The sequence below is a fragment of the Cricetulus griseus genome, chromosome 4 (genome assembly GCF_003668045.3).
Source record: "Cricetulus griseus strain 17A/GY chromosome 4, alternate assembly CriGri-PICRH-1.0, whole genome shotgun sequence".
Classification (NCBI taxonomy): Eukaryota; Metazoa; Chordata; class Mammalia; order Rodentia; family Cricetidae; genus Cricetulus; species Cricetulus griseus.
The window spans coordinates 167,763,191-167,786,359 of record NC_048597.1 but is presented as its reverse complement, the minus strand read 5'-3'; the positions used below and the strand labels follow the sequence as shown (position 1 = coordinate 167,786,359).

The window sequence follows — 23,169 nt, the reverse complement described above, 5'->3', positions numbered from 1 at the left end:
AGATGAAAGGATAGTATCTGAAACATTTGTTACATTTTATTCTGCGGAATTCAAGTGTATTGTATAGACAGCTGAGACCTCCTTATGGTTTTAGGGAGAAATAAGGTACTAGAGATCTATTTTAGAGAAATTAGGAAACAGCAATATATCATCTCAGTAGTCTATTAAAAAAGCAAATGTCAGACTCATGTGTCTTGCAGGAGGTGGGTCAAAAGTAAAGGATAAGTTAGAGAAATAAGATTTGGCCATTGGTTGAATATTGCCTGAGAGGGATCATTCAAGAGTTGACTAGACCTGAAAGCTTTCCAGTAGTGTATACCATGGAGAAAAGCTAATCAGTTGTCTATGGAGGCAGGTCTGTAGGTAACTAGAAGTTGGCATCCAATGCTTCAGAAGACAGGAACAAGAGGTATAGGCCTGTAGTACCCTTAAATATTTGCAAATGGACATAATCACCCAAAAAGATAACTAGAGTCTATATATATGTTTCTCTTATTGGTTGATGAATAAAACACTGTTTGGTCAATAGAGGCAGGAAGATAGGCAGAACTAGGAGACAAGGAGAATTCTGGGAAAGGTAGGCAGAGGAGACCTTGAAGAGATGCCATATAGAAACCAGGAAAATAGGATGCACCAATCGTTCTCTGGTAAGATAAGGCCATGTAGAAATACATAGATTAGTAGTTATGGTTAATAATTAAGACAGAGCTAGGGCCAGGCGGTGGTGGCCCATTCCTTTAATCCCAGCACTCGGGAGGCAGAGGCAGGTGGATCTCTGTGAGTTTGAGACCAGCCTGATCTACAAGAGCTAGTTCCAGGACAGCCTCCAAAGCCACAGAGAAACCCTGTCTCGAAAGCAACCCCCCCAAAAAAGACAGCTAGCCAATAAGAAGCCTTAGCCATTGGCTAACAGTTTTAATATAGCTTCTGTATGCTTATTTGGGGCTGAGAAAGGCAGCAGTACCTTGTGGTACAAGAAAACTCCAGTAACAAGAGTCCCTCTCCTTTCTTTTTTATTTCAGTGTTGGGAATCAAACCTAGAGCATCACACATATCAAGCTAGGTAATCACTTTGCCACTGAGCCACATCCCTAGCCTTTTTATTTATTTTGTATGTATATGTGATACATGCATGTATAATATTCATGTGTGCACATGAGGGGTACACTATTGTGGAGGTCAAAGATTGACTTTGGGTACCAGATGACTATTTCTATACCAGAAGTACTTATTATATATGAGAAATGTTTTTAATTGTCTCAGATTAATAAAAGACTGACTTCAACTTTCATTTTTGCTTTAAGTTTGTATGAATAATTTCAAACTGTACTTTAACCCAAATTTGCATTTATATAATATTTAGAATAGATTATAAACTTTAGAAAAGATTTTACAGTATCCATATTTCCAAATAGCCTGTTGATTATGTAACATTCACCTCTTTTTTGTTTTGTTTTATTATTTGAGACAGTGTTTCTTTGTGTAGCCCTAACTGTCCTGGAATTAGCTCTGTTCCAGGCTGACCTGGAACTCATAGAAATCCACCTGTCTCTGCCTCCCAGATGCTGGGATTAAAGGTTTGTGCTGCTTGGTCTGAGAATTGGAAAAAGAGCAAGAGGGGCAAGTAGCAAGGTTTTGTTTGTGTTTTTGTTTTTGTTCTTGTTTTTTGAGTGGCAGGGCTGTTGTATATCTTCATTTTCTGATTTATTTCATAATATAAAGAATTACGTTCCTCTTTATTTAAAAAGAAGATAAGATCCATAAAGCATAGATAGTCTACTCAGCTTGGATAGGCTTACATAGGAATTAGTAATAACTTTGAATCTTACTCATTTATGTTTCTAAGTGTTCTTATAGGGCTAGGTGGTTAAAATAGCAATAGAAATGATACAGAGTGATCTGATTAACCATACGATCTGTGAGCCTAGTACTTCTTCAGGACTGGTGGGCATCCTGCCTGTCACACTATATTTGAAGGGGCATTGCTCTTTCATAGTTCAGTCATGTAGACTACCGGCATATTATCTTCAGTGATAATTTAGCTTTTCTTCTGTCAGATTGTCTTCTTGACAATTAAAATACAGTACCTCCCCCAAAGTCCAGGCTGTGGCTGTTTTTCTTAAGAACAGCCCAGCAAACCCATTGGCATGTGTCCGTGTCCATCCGGAGTGTTTGAATCCTCTGGTGACAGCTCCTGTTTCTCATGTTCCGTCACCAACCCCATACTTCAGCTCCTCAGCCCCAGTTTTGTTTTTCTGCTTTAGAGTAACACTGACTAGAGGACTGTCACTATTATTGTCACTTTCATTGTCTCTCCATCCACTTCAGCATCCTGTATATTTCATTATCACTCTTACGTACTCAAGGTTAAGAGTCAAGTTTGAAAAAAAAAACATAAATTAAAGATAGGGGTGTTTTAATCATTGACCTGGTTTTAAGATATCTTTGATATCTCCATTCAGAGCTTGATTATTCACAGCTTCATTGTGCCTCTTGGGAAATCATCCTGGGATTTGACCAAGAAGGACCTTAGTGTCATCTTCATTCCTTCTTCCCCAGTGTCCCATTGTTGATAAAGCTTAACTACTTAATCTCTCAAATCCGGCCTCATTGGTCACACTGCCTCTCTCTGCGTTAGTTCAGGCATGTCTGGTCTAACCTTATTAGAGATGTAGTAACCACATTGCTTGCTATCGCTCATGTTTCCTTCCCATTCCTGCCCTCTCACAGTGCAGCAGTGTTACGTTCCACTGTTGCTCAGGAACTTTTTTCCTGATATATTCGGATGGTATCTTTTAAAATTGATGCAGAACACATGTCTGAAAATGGGTTGCTAAATTTGTTTTGATTTTTGTTTGTTTTTTGGGAGGAAGCAGGTGCAAATAATTTGGAATAAATTTTCTGTGTAGAAGCAATAAATAGTAAATAAATTTATAAGGCAGCTGAAACTTTAAACCATCTAGGATCCCTGAAGCCTAAGCAGTAGAGTTAACAGTATTTCTGTAGAAGTACTTTTAATGCCCAGCTTTTAAGTCAAGATGCAGTATAGGTGCACTTAGAGGGAACTGGAAGAGATCATTGCCCTTCATATATCCACTGGATGTATATTTAATTACAGGAAATAACCAATCAACCAAAGAGTTAAGCATTTTATGTTATTTTAATTCATTTTCATAAAAACTGTCAAATAGTTAACATCCCTTCATAGATGGTTAGCAAATTAATAATGCATTCATCTACCCTGCCTTTTCCCTTTACTAGTTCTGTGTAGTTCTTGAGCAAATCCCAGTTTCTTCATCCTAAAATCAGGACAAATAATATGCTTATCACAAAGTATTTCAGAATTATGATATATATTTGAAAATATATGTTTGTGGGCACAGTGACTCTGGCACTTACTTACTTACTTACTTACTTACTCTGGTACTTACTAGAATTTATTCAGCATGCTCTTACTTAGGGTCTATTTTTTTCTAAGGAGTCCATTGATATAAATAAGAAAAGGACATAGCACAGTCCTGTCTTCTCAGGACTTAAATATTTATAGTATGGTACAATATAACAATATTTAAGGAGTCAAAAAAAACTCATCACAGAGGTAACATCTGAGCAAGGTGGTGAAGGGTAAACAGAGTCATGGCAAATGGAACAGTGTTAGAGAGGCATACTAATCTAAGAGGCAGGCCATGAACACAATAAAATGTGAAGCCCTTGGTTATTATTAGATAACATTTTAACTTGCTCTGATAAATGGCCCAAGAAAAGGTTTGACGAAAGTTTAGAGAACATTTTGGTACTTTAATACTTTAGTATTAAAACTAGTTGCTATCAAGTTATAATCAGGAGTAGTACTAATCATACTACAAAGAGTTAAACTTTGACATTTAGCTGGGAACCGAGCTGCATTGCTGAGCTGTAATGCATTTGCATTGCTGAGCTGTAATGCATTTGCATTGCTGAGCTGTAATGCATTTGCTGTTCATTGGTTCTTACCTGGGGTAACTACCACGTGGTAAGACCAGCACACTGTTGTGATTAGAACAACTGGAAGTGGTGGGCCTCTTCTTTGGATAGGAGTGTCTTAAGAGATGCCTATTCTTTTGGTGGCTGGAAACTGTAGTTTTATCATCGCCATCGTCATCATCATCACCAGGTCAAGTCAAGTCAAGAAGGTCCTTCTCATAGAATTTCTGTTTGTGTTCCACATTGAAGCTGTCTCTATCTCCTGCAAACCTCTTCCTGCAGCTTTGCTTTCACTTCCTCTCCCACCCTTTTAGTCGTATACTGAAGGTTCTGGCATCTGGTACAGTGTCTGATCAGCATTTTTTTACTGTGGAAGAAGGAAAGGTTGGGAACGATGACGAAGGATACTTGTCACATTTTCCTTTGCTTTTATATAAATATAAGTGGGTCACATATTCCATTACATATCCTAATGAGAACCTTGCTTTATAAATTTTACCCTGGAATCCTAGAGACTGGCTACTGTGGGATGACATGTGACCTAGCTCCTCGAAGTGTATCTTTAAAAGCCAGTGTACAGCAGTGAAGATTCTTGTCTCTGCCACTAGTGGCCTTCAGGAGTTGCAGGTTTGAGGAAGGAGCTTAGCAGTCTATTCCCTATGCTCCTTTATTATTAACAGATTTCCTTTAGTTATCTTTAAGGAGTGCGATGTGTATGGTATTTAACAGACCACCTACACAGGCCCTCTCTAAGGACAGGAATTGTGTCCTTCTTGAGGAGCTCTCGCTCTTGATGCTTCAGTTTAATCCAAGAGTGAAATCCTGTGTGAATTTGGTTGCTTTGTGTCAAATCTACTTGAAACAGTTGGACAAGAAGCAAACTAATTATAGTCATCATAGAGCAGCAGAGAGAGCATAAAGCAATAGGAGGTTCTTAAAAGGCCTTCATGATTCAAAGTAAAATCAGCTACTCTTGAATAGCTTTATCTGTAGCTGGGAGGGATTTCATCCTGAAAGTTATTAAACAGAATTCTAGATTGTGGGATCCTGGCTAGCTTTTGGGGACAGCTTCAGCCATTAAATTCTTCCATCAACCATTTCATCTAGAGGATTTGCTTTAGGATTATAAGGAATTGTATTTGCTCTGGGCCTGTGCAGGTCCTATGTGCCATCACAGTCTCTGTGAGTTCAGATGTATATCAGTCCTGTTGTGTCTGTTTCCTTGGAGTCATCCCAGCACTGAGAAGAAGTGGACAGAAGTCCCACCCCAACCAAGAAGCCATTTGTAGTTGATAACTGCTAGAAGAGGGAAAATCCCTTTTCTCCAATGGCGTGTTTTGGGGGTATATCACCACATTCCAAGGCAGGGAAACATAAAACAGGACTCCATGGGGTTTGAGTTTTTTGAGAGGGTGCTTTTTGTTTCATTTTGTTGGTTTGGTTTTGTTTTGCCTTGTCTTAATTGGTTTTTGTTTTGTTTGATTTTCATTTTTGTTTTGTCTTATTTTTGGAAAGAGAGTGGGGAAGGGAGGAGGAGAAAACATAAAATTGGGTAGGTAGGGGGTGGGTGGATTTGGTAGAAGGGGAAGCATGATCAGAATATATTGTTGTGAAAAAAATTAAATTAAAAGATCATAAGGAATATATAAGCCGATGGATGAGCTTTCCTTACTAAACGCTGCATTTTGCTATTCTGTGTCAGACTTAGAAAAAAAAAAAAAATAGAGCACACCAGCATGCTGTTGTATTTCCTTGTGTACGTGCTTCAGGAGACATTTTTTTCAGTGTCTCAAACATAACTTGGGTGACTCAAATTTCCTGTTTGGCAAGTGGCATTGTTGAGCGGGAAAAGCTGCTCGGTATTATCGATTGCCCTTTAAGTCATTCCACAAAGGCTTTAAAGCCAGAGGATTGTGCTTTGGATAGACCTGCATGTGGTATAGCTTCTTGCTAAGAGTCTGCATTACATTAAAACAGTTTTGACAGCACCTTTAACTGAACATCTTTGTCTCCAAACATTATTAGTGTTTAAAATGAAGCCCTCAAAGTCCAGGTTTGGTGGCTTAGACAGCAGCTCCATCTGGTGCTTACTAAAGGTGTCTGCTCAGTTCATCTCTTGGTTTTATGGCAGCATAAATACAGATGTACACAGAACTTTCAAAGTAATGGCAATTCCAAGCTGGGTTTCTAGGCCACACAGGGCTGGCATGAGTTAATTTTGTTCTTGATCAACCTCATTTGGCAGTTTTGTTAATGTGATAGCTGCTAATAAATTCAGCAGCCATCTTTTGATTTAACTTGTATTAAGACTTGGAGAATTTTTTCATATTTATTAATCTTGGGGAAAGAGAGAACATGTTGTACTACTTACAAAGAAAATATTTCGTCCCCTATCAAGAGTGGGTTAGCATGGTTAACAAGATATTAGGCAGAATGTTTTACACTTTGGTATTCAATGTCATATAGTGCTAAGTATATCTGACATTCTTAAAACAAAGAAAACTTGCTGACTCAGGAAATGCAAATTTCTAATAGAAATTAATTATGAATAATAGGATTACACAAGGTTTCTGTTTTCATTCTGGGTTCTTTATTGTTGTTGTTGTTTTATTTCTTTTAGTTCTCCAGGAAGTCTATACTAAAGAGAAGGGGGAAACTAACAACGACAAAGAAGAGCAGTTTTAAATATATTGTTGGGTCATTGAGATGGCTCAGCAGGTAAAGTTGCTTGCTGCTAAGCCTGACAACTTGAGTTCAATCACCAGAACCCACAGTAGGGCAGGAGACAGGACAGGACTGACTTCTGCAAGTTATCCACTGACCTCCAAAGGTGCGCGCGCGCGCACACACACACACACACACACACACACACACACACACACACACACACACACACACACACACACACACACACCATATAAACAAATTTTATAAAGAAAACGTAGATAGTGTGGCCTTCAGTTTTGGCCCTAGTCTCCCGCTTGCTGTAAACTTAGGAGAGTCATTTTCTTTTCTGGTCTTAAGAACCCCTGGGCCATCAGACAAAAAGAATGAAAGGGGGGCTTTGTCAGTTTTAACATTCAAAGATCTGAATTGTGCTCTCTTTCCTGCGTCTTCTGTCCTCCCACAATATTGCCATTCAACATTATCCACTTTCTCCTGTCTTAAAATCAAGAAGTCCTTCCTGAATCTCCAACCCTTCCCACCCAAACTTTTCCAAAGAGCTACCTACCCACCATTGTCTGTCAGCTCTCCAACCCACTGCAGTCTGGATTCCATCCTTACTACTACACCAGAGTATACATAGTTCATGCTTCAGTAACTCATGAGTTTGTACTGTCAAGTCTAACAGGACACATAAATCCTCAATTTCCAGTACCTCTCAGCAGCATGTGAAGTAGTTGTCTTCTCTCTCTGGCTTCTGCCTCATCGTCACCTTGAATGTAACTTTTATTTACCTTTTTCTGAGAGAAAGGGATAGTTATGTTCTTCTCTCTGGCTCACCACAAAGCCTTAGCCCAGAAAATATGTGCACTAATAATCCCCAAGCAGATGAGACCCTGTCCTGTGTTCTAGATTGGTAAAATCAACAGCCTGCTTGTGTGCACAGGCTCACCTAGTACACACTGAGCATCTTCACACAGAAGTGAACCTCCTCCAGTAGTAGTATCTTGGTAAACATCTATACACATTGTTGGGATACATAAACCTCACCTCAGCACGTCTTGACTCCAGCTTCCAGCCATTTTCATGTACCTTTCTGTGCCTTCCCTGATGTAATGCCACACCCTAGACCTGATTCTCATCAGATCTTAACATGCTTATAGCAGCCTTTTAAATATCTTCTTGTCTCTCATTCTTCCCTCCAACATCCATTTTCTGTCAAGCCCATACTGTCTTTTGTAGCTCAGTTTATAGAAGTTTAACTTACATATAATAAAATTCACCTTTTTTAGTGTTGAAGTTTTGTGAGTTTTGACAAAGGTGTACAGTTATGTAGTTACCACCCTATAGCATTTGAAATGTTTCCAGTTTTGTCTGTAAGTCTCTGTATACTTGTTTTAGTGTAAATAAAAGTTTTCATTGTTCCTAGTAAATACCGAAGAATGGGATTGGTGGGTATCAAAGCAAGTTTGTGTTCAACTTTACAAGAAACTACCAAATTGTTTTTCAAAAAGACTGAACCATCCAAGTTCCCACAATTGCTCCACTTGCTCATATGCCACCTCCACAAACACATGCTCACTAATCATTCCACTAAGTTCATAGTGGTACCTTATTGTGGTTTAAATTTGTGTATCTATATGACAAACGATATGTAGAGTCACATATCTATAAACTATATATTGCCTATATGTAGTGATTTTTTTTATTTTTTGCTCTTTACTCCTTGGGGGCCTGCCACCCAGCTCCCAAATAAATACATAGAAATTTATTCTTTTTATGAATGCCCAGCCTTAGCGTGGCTTATTTCTAGCCAGCTTTTCTTAGTTTATGCTATCTACCTTTTGCCTCTGGGCCTTTACCTCTCTCTATTCTATATGTTTGTTTTGTTTGTTTGTTTGTTTGTTTATTATTTCTTACTCCATTGCTGGCTGGATGGCTGGGTAGCTGGCCTTTGGCATCTCCTTTCCTCTGCTTTTTTCACTCCTCCCCCTTCACCTTTTCTCCTTTTACTTATTCTCTCTGCCAGGCAACCCTGCCAATCCTTTCGTCTGGCTAGCTATTGGCCGGCCATTCCACTCTTTATTAGACAATCAGGTGTTTCATACAGGCAAAGTAAGACAGCTTCACAGAGTTAAACAAATGCAACATAAAAGAATGCAGCACATCTTTGCATCGTTAAAGAAATATTCCACAGCATAAAGGAATGTAACACATCTTCAACTAATATTCCACAATACCTATATATAAACACACATCTGCAGCAGTGTATCTACTGAAATCCATCTTTTGTTTTCACTGGCTTTGCTCATACTCCCAAATCTCCTCTGTTTTGAAAGTTGTTTTTAATATTAGATAAAATCCTCATTCTCATACAAGTGTATGTGTCCTGAATCCAGAACACTGTGTGTGCTAGACAACCTTCCTATCACAAGGTACATCCCAGCTCAACATTTTTTATTTTGATGGCATGTAAGTAATCAATTCAGTCTTTTCATATATTTGATATTGAATGCCTGTACTTTTGTCCAACCTAAGACTAGGATTACTGTAGTTTTATACTAAGTCTTGAAGTCAGGAGGTTTGCTCTTTCTAACATACTTCCTTCTCATTCCAAGTAGAAGCATAGGACTGTGGTGGTATTCTAGAAGGTCTACAGCACTGAGCTGAGCCATACAGAACTTTAAAACCAGGACATTTAATCATAATGTTTGTTCCTTATCACAGAACTAAAGAGGTGACCATGACTTTAAAGGAGTATAAAAAGTGGTATTGTACAGACAATTAAAAATGAAAAGCCCATGACTCAGAAGATGGCTTAGTCAATAAAGTGCTTGCCAAACAAGCATGAGGAACTGAATTCAGATGCCCTGTGTCCGTGTTAAAAAGAGGGGTGTGGTGGCATGTGTCTTTAAGCCCAGTGCTATTGGGGGCAGAGAGACATATCCCAGGAGCTTGCTGACAAACCAGCTTAGCCAAGTGAAAGACCCTATCTCAAAACATAAGGTGGAGAACAACTGAGAAAGATACCAAAATCATCCTCTGGCCTTTACAAGAAGTGTGTCCACATTCACACAAATGCTTACATACACCATACACACAAGGAAGGAGGGAGGGAGGGAGGGAGGGAGGAAGGGAGGGAGGCCTTTTTTGTGGAAACAAAAGGGGGCTTCAATAATCCAAGAAGAAATGAATAACCCAATTGAATAGTACTGTAAGAGCTGATTTTCAAGATGAAGCAGGAATGATAAGAGGCATAGATCCCATCTCACAGATCAGAGGTTCTAATACTTTGTTAAAAATTCGGATTCTTAATTTGTTCCTAGAGATTGACTAGATAAAGGTTAGAGTTCCCCTTGTTATTTTTTCTTCACCTGGCTGCCCCCAGTGTGCACACTAACTTAGGAGACAATGTATTAGGTAAGACTGACTAAGAATAACATCTGATGGTGTAGTAGAACAGTGGGCTCACCTGAGATTATGATGCAAGTTTAATAGGCCTGGGCTTGGACCTAAAGTAACTTCATTTCTATCAAGTTCCAGGTGAGACTGGTGTGCTTCTCTGAGAATCATACCTGAAATAGCAAAAAGAAAACGAATAAGATGAGACCACAGCCTCACTTAGTAACCTATTCCAGTAATCTAGGCAAGAGATGATGAGTATCTGAACTGCTGCCAGTGCCTGGCAATGGCAAGAATGGGGTCCAGTGAAATGTGAGGAGATAAAAATTGGAAAAACTAACTTAGAGACTAAGATTCAGAGTTTGAAGTAAAGACGGTCACGTTTGGTATGACACATGGCTGTCTAGGTAGATGGTGGTACCGTTAGCTAAAGTATAAAATAAAAGTGGTTTGGTGTGTGAAGGAGGACTGGTTAGAAGAGATACATTGTCTAGATTTGAGAAATGGAGTAGACAGATGGGTTTTTTTTTTTTTTTTTAATACATTGACTTTGAAGAGTCTATTAAAGTAGCTAACATTTTAAGGGTGGATGAAAGAAGAACCCATAGGGACTAAGAAATACTAAGCAAAATGATTGACACAGAAAGAGCAGTATCAAAGGCAAATGCAGGGGGTTGAGAGTGTAACTCAGTGGCACATTTGCCTCTTGTGCTTGGGGTACCAGGTTCCCTCCCAGCACACCCACCCCTGACTCCATACCACACACACACCAAAGGAGGTCACAGTATTATTCCCTTATCTGTATCAAGCCAAAAATTGTATATACATGTATACATTATAGTTAGAAGGCTAAGTTTCCAAAAAACTGGTTAACTAAAGGAAGATTATAAAGCCCCAGATTAGCTTTTTTTTTTTTTTCTCAATCTTTTGGAGAAAAGTTTAGAAGTAAAGCTAGTTATTTTCCACATCATTCATAATGGTAGCTCTCATAGTGCCTTTTGCATTGAGATTTTTTTTTCTCTCCCCCCCCACCCCGCCACAGATTGATCATACTTAGAAGAGCTGCTATGACAACACAAGGAGGTGAAAACTAACAGATGCAAAAGCAAGTCTTGCTATGCACTGAAGAAACAGTATTGTCTGGGAAGTTCTATTTTTAAAAATGTCTGCTTGTAACACCTTTACTGAACACGTTTGGAAACCTGGTGAATGCAAGAATTGCTTTAAACCTAAAAGCTTGCACCAGCTCCCTCCAGACTCTGAAAAGACGCCCAGCACCCATGGCAATGTGAAAACCAATGCCAATCATAGTAACAACCATCGAGTCAGGAACACCGGGAATTTCCGGCCCCCTGTGGCTAAAAAGCCCACCATAGCTGTGAAGCCCACTATGATGGTGGCAGATGGGCAAAGTGTATATGGTGAGCTTAGCATCCAAGAACACTGTGAGAACAAACCTGTCATCTTGGGATGGAACCAAAACAAGACTTCTTTGAGCCAGAAACCACTTAACAACAATTCTGAAGGTGATACTGAAGGTTTGGGCCATGTTCCTCAGCAGTGTGGCAATAATGACAGTGCCAAGAAGATATCCAATAACAATAATGGACTAACTGAAGTGTTAAAGGAGATCGCAGGTCTGGATGCAACCCCTCAGATAAAAGGAAATGAAACAAACTCCAGAGAAACATTCTTAGGAAGAATAAATGATTGCTACAAACGATCGTTGGAAAGAAAGATCCCACCAAGTTGCATGATAGGAAGCATAAAGGATTCTCAGGGCAAGCATGTTATTCTGAGTGGGAGCACAGAGGTCATCAGTAATGAAGGGGGAAGGTTCTGCTACCCCGAGTTTTCAAGTGGTGAGGAGAGTGAGGAAGATGTACTTTTCAGTAACATGGAAGAGGAGCATGAGAGCTGGGACGAGAGTGACGAAGAACTGTTAGCCATGGAGATTCGCATGAGAGGGCAACCTCGCTTTGCTAACTTCAGGGCAAACACTCTGTCTCCTGTTCGATTCTCTGTAAGCAAAAAATGGAATACTATCCCCTTACGTAATAAGTCTCTGCAGAGAATCTGTGCTGTAGACTATGACGACAGCTATGACGAAATACTGAATGGTTATGAGGAAAATTCTGGGGTCTCCTATGGTCAAGGAAGCATGCAGAGCATGGTATCATCAGATACCACATCGCCAGATTCCTCCTTTACAGAAGAGTCACGTTCTGAAACAGCCAGCAGTTTATCCCAGAAGATTTGTAATGGGGGGCTATCGCCTGGTAACCCAGGAGATTCTAAAGACATGGCAGAAACCGAGTCTAATAACGAAAGTCCACCTGGTAATAATGAGGAGAAGGACTCGCCACTGACTTCCAAAAGCTCAGCAAAAGTTCCAGAGACACACAAAGCAGTCCTCGCTCTCCGCTTAGAGGAGAAGGATGGCAAAATTGCAGTACAAACTGAGAAGCCAGAAAGCAAAGCCTCCACAGATATCGCTGGCCAGGCAGTCACCATCAGCCTCGTCCCAGTAGAAGAACAAACAAAGCCCTACCGAGTGGTAAATCTGGAACAGCCACTGTGTAAGCCATATACTGTTGTGGATGTGTCGGCAGCCATGGCCAGTGAGCACTTTGGGTGCCCCAAGATAAAAGGTTCATCTTCTACTCCAAACTCTCCAGTAACATCACCTGCGTTGACACCAGGACAAATAAATTCCCACTGCAAAAAGTCTAGTGCAATCCGATACCAGGAGGTGTGGACTTCGAGCACCAGCCCACGACAAAAGATCCCTAAAATAGAATTAAGTACTGGGGGAACTGGGCCAAATGTCCCTCCAAGGAAAAACTGCCATAAATCAGCACCCACCTCACCCACGGCTACAAACATTTCCTCCAAAACCATTCCTGTTAAGTCGCCTAATTTGTCTGAAATAAAGTTTAATAGTTACAACAATGCTGGGATGCCACCTTTCCCCATTATCATTCACGATGAGCCATCCTATGCTCGGAGTTCCAAAAACGCTATTAAAGTTCCCATTGTTATTAATCCAAATGCTTATGACAATCTCGCCATCTATAAAAGTTTTCTGGGAACAAGTGGAGAACTCTCAGTGAAAGAAAAAACCACAAGTGTAATAAGCCATACTTATGAAGAAATAGAAACTGACAGCAAAGTGTCTGATAACACCACTAGCAAGCTCCCAGACTGTCCCCAAGCTAAAGGCTTTTCCAACAGCACAGAGCGTAAAAGAGGCTCAGTAGCTCAGAAGGTTCAAGAGTTTAACAATTGTCTGAACAGAGGTCAGTCTTCTCCACAAAGAAGCTATAGTTCCAGCCACAGCTCCCCAGCAAAAATCCAGAGACCCATTCAAGAGCCTGTGGCCAAAACAGAAGGCGTGCTGGGGTCTCAGGTGGCAGGCAGTAGTGGCAGCACCAAGGAGAAAGCAAGTGCCGTGCTTTGTCAGATTGTGGCTTCTATCCAGCCCCCCCAGACTCCTCCAGAAGCACCTCAATCTAGCCCTAAGGCTTGCAGTGTGGAAGAGCTCTATGCCATTCCTCCAGATGCAGATACTACAAAAAGTATACCGAAAAATACACCAGTCCGACCCAAATCTCTCTTTACATCTCAATCTAGTGGGGAAACTGAAGCACATCAGACCACAGAAAACCCCACCACCAAAATTCAGAAAGATCCACTCACAAAGACAGTCACTTCTCCTCCTTCCAAATTAGTGGCCAGCACCCAAAGTGAGCCACCACCTCCCTTTCCCCCACCACGGTCTACTTCCTCCCCTTACCATGCAAGTAACCTTTTGCAGAGGCATTTTACCAATTGGACCAAGCCAACCAGTCCTACTAGATCAACAGAAGCTGAATCAATTTTGCATTCTGAAGGCAGCAGGAGAGCAGCTGATGCAAAACCTAAACGTTGGATATCATTTAAAAGCTTCTTCCGCCGTCGGAAAGCAGATGAGGAAGAAGAGAAAGATAAAGAGCGAGAGAAAGGGAAGCTGGTGGGCCTGGATGGAACAGTCATCCACATGCTGCCTCCGCCTCCAGTCCAGCGCCATCACTGGTTCACAGAGGCAAAAGGAGAGTCCAATGAGAAGCCTGCTATTGTCTTCATGTACAGGTGTGACCCTGACCAAGGCCAGCTGAGTGTGGATCAAAGCAAGGCTGGGGCAGAGAAAGGAAGAACAGAGGATGTGTTATTCCAGAACTCAGAAGAGAAGAAAAGTAGCCATTCTTCTCCATCTCAGATTCCTGACAAAGCTTGCAGGTATGTAAACTAAACCCATGGAATATAGGAAAATATTAAGATATTTTAAATACATTTTCAGGTGCTAAGTTTTCTTTTATATCTTTTAAGATTGCACAAAAGCCATTTCCGTTTATAAGTAGTGCTGCAAGGTCATTATCCATCTTGATAACTACATTCCAAAATTAGAACATTATCAAAGTGATCTCACTGCACTGAATGAACAAGGTTTATGGCCCTGAATCTCTAGCTAAAGTAGTACATCACATTCTGGTAAATGCAGGGGGCTTCAACATAGAAAAGCAAATCCATAGCACTGTAATATCAATGTATAATGTTCTGGATGCTGAGATGGTATAAGGAAGAAGCAAAATGAAAGTTCCTTCCCTCCTATGCATGAAATAAAACTCCAAGCAACTCTTTATGGCTTTTACCAATTTGTTATCCTCAGATGTATTACTTTATCTTAAGTGAATATTTGGTTTTTTATTGCTGTCTCTTTTCAATCCTCTTTTCAAATGTTGTAGAGAAAGTACAGAGCAGAGAGTAAGCAGTTTGTAGATTTTTTTTTAACATGTAGCAGAAATAAGAAAAGCTGCTTTATTGATACTGAGGCCAAGAGGTACACTCCTCCCATCACCCAAGCAGGCTGTGAGTTCTCTAGGCATTAGTTTTCTTTAATACCTCAGTAACTATTTTTAATCACATGCTCTCTACATGGTATGTCCCAAGTATTTTTCTCAAATCCTACTAAAACCCTATAAATTGACTCCATTCATCAGATGAGGAACTGAAAATTAAAGAACTGACCAGAATCATAAGTTAGTACTGAGAAGAGCTAGAATTCACATTTTGATCTGTCTCACTGTAGAACTTTTTTCTTCCTAAAATGCTATGTCATTAATGAACATGAGATCAAACCAAGGACTGGAGAAGTAAGGACCTGGCCTCAGTGCCACACACACACACACACACACACACACACACACACACACACACACACACACACACACACACGTCCAGAACTGTGCACATGAACATCCACTGTACACACACATGATGTATACATATATATCTGCTTTTATTTATACAAATGTTTATGTGTAGGGATGCTATTTATCTTTCTTGTTACTATTATAAACAAAGTTAATTAACTGTCAATTAAACATTTATCCAAAGTTTGTGACAAGTAGGATTTCTTTTTCATCCTTATTCATTTTAGTCTTGAACAAGTGCCCCAAATACTTCATTCTTCTGAGTCATCTTCCCTCCTGACACACAGTAAACTTTCTCTCTCCAGCTTGGCCTCCTCTCTGGCAAAGATAACAACCTCTGATTGATAGGACAGATTTTCTCACCAGTTTCCTATAAAAATATATAAGTGAAAATGAACACTCGGTGCCTGCAATTTTCCTAGCAAAATGCAAGGAAGTTTTCTACATGTTCTTTACTAAAAATGATCCTTTCTCATACCTACATGGAGTTGTCAGTGATTTCCAGGGAGGAATGGCCTTCTTATCAGTTGATTCTTGTGCTCCCTTTTACATCCTCAGTGATAGCCTGTCATGCTCCAGTTGTAAAGTAATGCATGGATTTCGGGTTCCTGTTTCATTTAGAAAGGAAGCCACTTAAATAGCACACAGTTAGAGTTACCTAGGAGGGAATAGCATATAGCTCTTGCAGATCAATAAATGACTTTACTTCTATTTAAGTATGGCTGTGGTAAATGTATCCAGACCTTGGAAAACAGCCAAATACTGGTGTAGCCTTTCTTTTGTGACTCTTTCCTATGGCTGTACTATATTATATGTGGACTTGAGGCAACCTAAGCCCTCCATGTGGCAGACCCCTTAGTGCTGAGTTTTTAATTTCTTTATAAACCTGTCTGTGAATCCAAATGACACAGTTGATTTGCTTCGTTAATACTGAGATTTGACTGTTTCAGTTATCCAGAGGGATGTTAAAACACTGACAGGGTCTACTCCCAGGGTTTCTTTCTTTTTTAATATTTATTTATGTATTATGTATACAGTGTTCTGCCTGCAGGCCAGAAGAGGGCACCAGATCTCATTACAGATGCTTGTGAGCCACCAGGTGGTTGCTGGGAATTGAACTCTGGACCTCTGGGAGAGCAGCGAGTGCTATTAACCTCTGAGCCACCTCTCCAGCCCCAGGTTATTGCTGTTGTTGTTTTCTGGTTTTTTGGGAGAGGGTTTCTCTGTGTAGCCTTGGCTGTCCTGGAACTCGCTTTGTAGACCAGGTGGCCTCAAACTCAGAGATCCACCTGCCTCTTCCTCCCAAGTGCTGAGATTAAAAGTGTGCACCACCACTGCTGGCAACTCCCGGGTTTCTGATTCACTTGGTCTGAGGTGCATCCTGACTTTGCACACCCAACAGGATGGTGTAGAATCATTCATTAATCTTGCAACTGTTCTAACAGTACATAAATAACGCCATGATTGGGATACTAAACTGCTCTTAGAGGCAAATTTAAATTTTCTCATTTCACAGTGTCCCAGAGTGAGTAGAAAAGGAAGTATCCAATAGGTTATTTTTAGCCCTGTGGAAAGTTTAAAGCATGAATATGTATATTGAAAACTATACTCCATTTGCTTTTAAAATAATTACCTCATTTACTTGGATTGTCATTGATATTTACTTGAAGCAACTTTGAGAGGGAAAACATTACAATCAAATGTCAACATTTGTGTTTCTGGCTTGATGGCAGTATGATTATTAAATTACCATCCCATGCCTGGGAACACACAGCTAAAAGAAATGAAAATACACTTTTCCTATAAGTAAATGAAGATGCCCAATCTAAACTGTCTGTAAAGAATGAAGAATGAAAAATACCCTTCTGATGGCTAGACTGCAGGGCCTGAAAGATGAGACTTGTAGAGCCTTTCATTGTGGCATTAGACTATTCCTGACATTTATTTGACTGTTCCTAAGACATAAATTGAATATGTGCCATTAGCCTTAGAACAAATAGGGAGAAGGACATTGCTGAAATAATGAACTTGGGTATGACTTCAGCCTTGACTCTCTGGCCCTTCATTGTATAGGACCATAGTGATACTACCATACAGAATTAATTTGAACATTTCATGAGACTACATAAAGTAGGCTGCCCGGGGCCTGGCATATTAGATGTTTAAAAGTGTTAGTAGCTCCTCTGTCCTCAATGTGGTAAGTGCTCCATGCACAAAATGATAAAGTAGCACAAAACACCTAGTGATTAAATCAGCTTAAATCGACTTCTCAGAAATGAAATTGGAACCAGATGTTAAAGGACAAATAAGACGGCTGAATGTAGCAGCATGTATCTCTAATTTCATCAGTCAGGAAGCTGGGGCAGCAGGATTGTGAGTTCAAGGCTATCCCTCTCGCCCCCCTGTCTCTCTGTCTCTCTCCCTCCCTCTCCTTCCCAACACTTGCACAGCGCACACACACACACACACACACACACACACACACACACACACACACGCACGCACGCACGCACGCACGCACACACTTAGAATCCATGGAAGATCAAATAGACACTGTGTGTATCACTATCTTCACACTGTACTGTGTTTGGGTCTTGGATCTATGCCAAAAGGTCCCTGTGTTAAATCTGAGTGGCCAGCACATAGTTCTCCTAAAAGGTGATGAAGTCATTAGGTGGAAGCCCTTTGAAGAGAGTCACTGAGGCAGTAAAAAGGCTCTAAAGAGAATATTGGGACTCCAGCCTCAGTTTGTCTGTTTCTCATCCCCCTCTCTGTCTCCTCCCTCACCCCTTCCTTACCCCCTTCTCTCATAAGCAGCTTCTCTGCATATACACACCCTGATACTACCTTGGCAACAGCTAAAAGACAGTGGTTCCAAGGACTGAAACTGTAAACCATGACAAATCTTTTCCTCCTTATAAGTTGATTGTCTCAGATTACTTGGTCACTGTGATGGAAAGCTAACCAACACAGGTCACTCTGTTGACCTTTGCACTGACAGAGCAAAAACACATCTAGGTAAAACTATTGCACTGTAGCCCAAACAAAGCTATGACACCAAATTGTGCTGGAAATTTAAAAGGAAAAAAAATCAGTTTTATTTTAAGGTTAAGTTGTAAATTTGGTTAAATCTCAACCCTTGATTACTTGTCTTTTGTTTTTAACTGTGTGCTGATATGGAAGTATATGTGTACATTTCGGGGGCATACCAAGTTGAAGGAAAGCACTTGTGAAATGGGTTGCAGTTTCAGTTAGGAAATTTAGCCCTTTTTTTACTGACCACGGAAAGGACAGTTGGCAGACCAAAAGCTATCACTCCTCAGGAGACAAACTATGTTTTTTTGTGATAAAACTCGAGCTTTCAAGCCAGGGCAGTGGTGGCATACACCTTTAATCCCAGCACTCAGAGGCAGGTGGATCTCTCAGTTTAAAGCCAGCCTGATCTACAGAGTGAGTTCCGGGATAGCCAGGGCTACACAGAGAAACTCTGCCTTGAAAAACAAAAAGAAAAAAACAAACAAAACAAAAAATTCTACTCTGAAAAGTTTTTTTCAAAAATAAAATGACCCATTTTAAGATGGTTTTCAGTAAAAAGTAATCCTACGCTGTCAATTCCAAGGACAACAATACATACTAGGGCCTTGGAAGGAAAGAGAGTCGGAGTGCCTGGAGCCTATGAGAGAGAGGGTGAGACTGAACAGGCAGGAGGATGGCGCTCACAAAGGAAACCTGTTTCAGAAAAGGTGTATATGACTCCCTCAAATCAGGCTGCAGGGATGCCCTTCAGTTCTGGTTACTTAGGTACACTTTGGAAAAGAGGTCAACTCCTAGTTTTATATATTGCACCAGATGTTTTAGAGATAATCTGTTTTGTCGAATAGCATCTCTGTAAGGTAGTCATCATTTTTCCTGTTGAACATGAATGGAAACCCTAGCCCAGAAGTTAAATTCAAGTCAGTGGTGAAGTCAGAATTCAGATTTGTCAATTCCAGTGCTTGGGCCACAACGTTATTCCCTATGTTTTGAGTACTAAGTTCAGAAAAGGTAAGAAAGATAGCACTCTCTAAAGGGGGCAGTGCAGATTCCCAGCTGGTCACAATCAAAACAATCATCACGTTAACTTCTCTTAATCCCTGCCAGCTTGAGGGAAAAGGTGTGTAAAGATGTAAGTTGAATCAAGATCCCACTACTGCTGCTAGCACCACTGACGGAGAAAGTTTTCTCTCTTAAAAACAGAGAAGCACAGGGGCTCTTGTTTGTATAGGCTATATCTAGTAGTTTACACCAGAAATGAAAACCAAAACAATTAAAACGTGATAATTCATTAAAAACTTTAAAAATCTTTTATAGTCTGGCATCCAGCTTAATAGATGATAGGCATATTTCCCTATTTGCTTCTGTGTTTAATCTGTGGAGTTATGCTGCTTAATTAAAGAATATGGAGAAAATCAGCCTCATCTGGTTTACATATGGGAAGGGAGATACATTGATAACCGTTGAGATAACATCAGTCATTTTCTGGAACTGTGTCAGAGTGCCAAATGGCATTTCTTAAATGTTAGTTGTAGTGTGGGGCCTACCCAAGAACTTTCTGTTCTCAGTTATACCAAAATCCATTTGCATAATTTTATAATGTTACATGGGCAGTCATTTGGAAATATCCTTCAAATGTAAATGCATTCCACTACAGAATATTAACAAACCAACAAACAATAGACCTCTTGTTAATGCCACCACCAATCCCATATAGCAAATGTTTTATGGAGTAAGAAGCTGTCTAGGTCTGTGTTATATATAGGTGTCTAAAAGCTTGAGGATTTTTTTTTGTTGTTGTTTGGATGGATGGATGGATGGTTGCTTGCTTGGTTGGTTGGTTGGTTTTCGTTTTTTCAAGACAGGGTTTCTCTATAGCCCTGGCTGTCCTTGAACTCACAGAGATATGTCTACCTCTTCCTCCTAAGTACTGGAATTAAAGGTGTGCACCACCACTGCTTGGCTTAGAGTAGAAAAATTTAACCATATGCAAAAGTAAATACATGCACACATCTATTTACCAGTATAGCTACATTTTCCATTTTCTAGACATAGTATAGTTTATAATCCCAAGACTCAGAATGCTGAGTCAGAATGATAATAGAATCATGAGTTTCAAGCTAGCCAGGGCTATATAGTGAGACTTTTTGTTTTTTCAAGCAATCAATTTAGGGGTTAGAGATGGCTCAGTGACTCAAAGCACTGGTATCTCTTTGAGAGGACCCAGGTTCAATTCCCAACACCTAACATGGCAGCCCACAAACAACCATAGCTCTAATCCCAGGGGATCTGACCCACCTCTTCTGGCCCCTGTGGATACCAGGTATGCATACAGTGGGTAGACATGAAGACAAAACACCCACAACACATAAGAAAAAAAAAGTTTAACAAAAAAATCAATTTATATGGCATGTCTCTTTCATACCTCACCTTTTCCCTTACCCCATTATTTTGAAGCAAATTCCAGGTGTCATTTCATTTTTATTTCAGTACATGCACCCCCCCAAAAAATTCTTAAGTCTTACTGGCTAAATATCATTTGGTATCAAATTAAAATACCATACATATTCTGATGACTCTTAAATTTATATCTCTACCAGTCACATTTTCGCCATAACTTACATGCATGTCTTCACTTGAAAAGTCTATTTTGAACATATTCAGATAAACATATCTAAGACAGAGCTCTTGAGTTTTCCCTATAGATCTGTCCCGTCCCAAGTCCTCTCTTCTTATAAATGGCCCACTGTCCATCCATTTGCTTATTCAGAAAACTGAATTATCTTATTATCTTTTAGGATTAAAAATATTAAGTCCTATCAACTAAAGTTCCAAAATACATACCACATCTGCTTCTCATTTCTGCATTTACCTGTCTGCATTGCAGCATCTTTCACCTCGTTCACTGAAGTATTTTTGCTAATTCTCCCTACCCAGTGTCTTGTCCTCTGTTTCCTTAGACAGTCCAGTACTCCTAAGGGCAAACCCCATTGTTCAGGGTCTGCATGCCAGCTTAGTCTATCTCCAATTGCTCATCTCCTTGTTCATAATGTCTTCGGAATTTTAGCTTTCTGTTTCTTAAACATGATGAACATGACCCTTTGGAAGGCCACTTCATCAGAGGACAATCTACCCTGTAGATTATTGTATAACATGACTGAGTTTATGTAAGTGGCAAGGGATAACTCTTAGGACACAGTTGACAAAATTTTTAGACATTCTTTTGGTTATCACAGCCAAGAAGCCAAGAAATACCGGGGTGACCCTACCATGTGCATGGCTCTCCATAGCAGAAGGAATTATCTTGCTCAAAAATTGTCAGTAGTGTCACTTTTGAGAAACATGGCTTAGAAAAAACACATGATAAATACTACAAATACTTCATAAGCTTTGGCTACTATTGTTAATAATTGTTGCTGTTACGAGAATAAGCCTGCCTCTTATTGCTATTGTTAGATAAGTATTTAAGCCCTGTGCCTAGCACTGAGTAAATGTGGAGGTGATTATTATTAGGAGGACAAGTATCTGCAAACATTCTATGCAAGAGCAGCTTCTACTTGAAGAAATACTTTTGCAATGTAAATAATTACTCTTTGGGGCTTGTTTAGGGTTTTTCAAAATAGAACACATCTGTAATCATTATTGCTTCATATTTCTTTCTTTAATTTATCTATTATTTTTATTAGTTTTTTTAATTAACATAGTAATGGATTTCATTATATTTTCACATAGTTTGCTCTTATTGGTCCTCATCCCCATGCTCTCCAGCTGGTCCCTTTCTCTCCACAGTGGTCCCTCTTCTACATTTTTGTCACACATCTTCCATTGCCCTATTTTTCCTCTCCCCTCTTAACACCTTTGCCACACCCCCATGGCCTTGTTCCTTGCTTCATGAACTACACCTCACCTCCTTCTATTTCAATTAAAGCAATTTTCCTATCAAAGCACTCTTACAATCAGACATTTATTGCATCTGTACAATGTGCAACCCCCAACCCCACCCCTTGCCTTATGAAGAGAAGAACATGGGCATCAGAATTGGACAGCATCACTTCACGTTCCCAGACTGCCACCTCTGTACTCAGATAGTCTCAGGCCATTTGCTTCTTTCTCAGTTTCCTCCTCTGTGAAACGAGAGGAATTGACATTTTGATGAGTTAAATGGAAAGTGCACAGTGCGTGCAGCACTGAGTAGAAGTCTGTTCCAAGAGGCCGTAGGTCTCCATCAACACTCATTCTTTCGTTGCATCTGTTGGGTGTACAAACTCCTCTCCCTGCTCTGACTCATGGAGCAAAGGAAGATAAGAGTGAGGGGAAAGGCCTTTCTTGTGCTTCTGGGCATGTGGAGATAGTCCAGGACCCCATATCCTCCCTAGGCTAGTGTCCTTGGTGAGAGCAGAGCATTCTCTTCTGAGATCTTACCTTTTCAGGAAATGTATATATCGCTTTCATCCCATTCTTCAAAAGCAAACCAAGGCTGAAATGGAGATGCTGAGTGATTTCTACAGTCATTGAGAATGGCAGTTTTATTTTAGTATTCTTTTCCAAAACTAATTTATTTGTTGTTAATTTGCCCAGATGCCATTTTGACTTTGTATTCCACAGGATTTTAAAATTGTGACTTTACTTAGTTTTGTGAATGTGACAGTGTTTTACAGTGGCCTGTGTTTTTGCCTGCTGTGCTGGTATGCAGTCTTGTGCCTTGAAAACACTATAAATGGCTATCACATGTTTTTAATTTTTTATTTTTTAAATGAACCCTGTGCAGTGTCAGAAATGAGAGCCTATTTCAAGACTTTGCACCTAGCTGCAGTATCCCATATTTGCAAACAGGAACTCCTTGTGTTTGGCCACA

The 23,169-nt window shown here is 40.0% G+C and overlaps 1 protein-coding gene across 10 annotated transcripts in view; it reads left to right on the top strand.

Moving 5' to 3' along the window:
• The window catches only part of Peak1 (pseudopodium enriched atypical kinase 1), a 210,278-nt gene that overhangs the window by 140,093 nt on the left and 47,016 nt on the right, over positions 1 to 23,169 (top strand). For all 10 annotated transcript variants that reach the window (XM_027415020.2, XM_027415021.2, XM_027415016.2 and 7 more), the window contains one exon: positions 11,072 to 14,307. In XM_027415020.2, coding sequence (XP_027270821.1) covers positions 11,192 to 14,307 — 3,116 coding nt within the window. In that variant the 5' untranslated portion in view covers positions 11,072 to 11,191. The remainder of the gene's footprint in view (positions 1 to 11,071; positions 14,308 to 23,169) is intronic.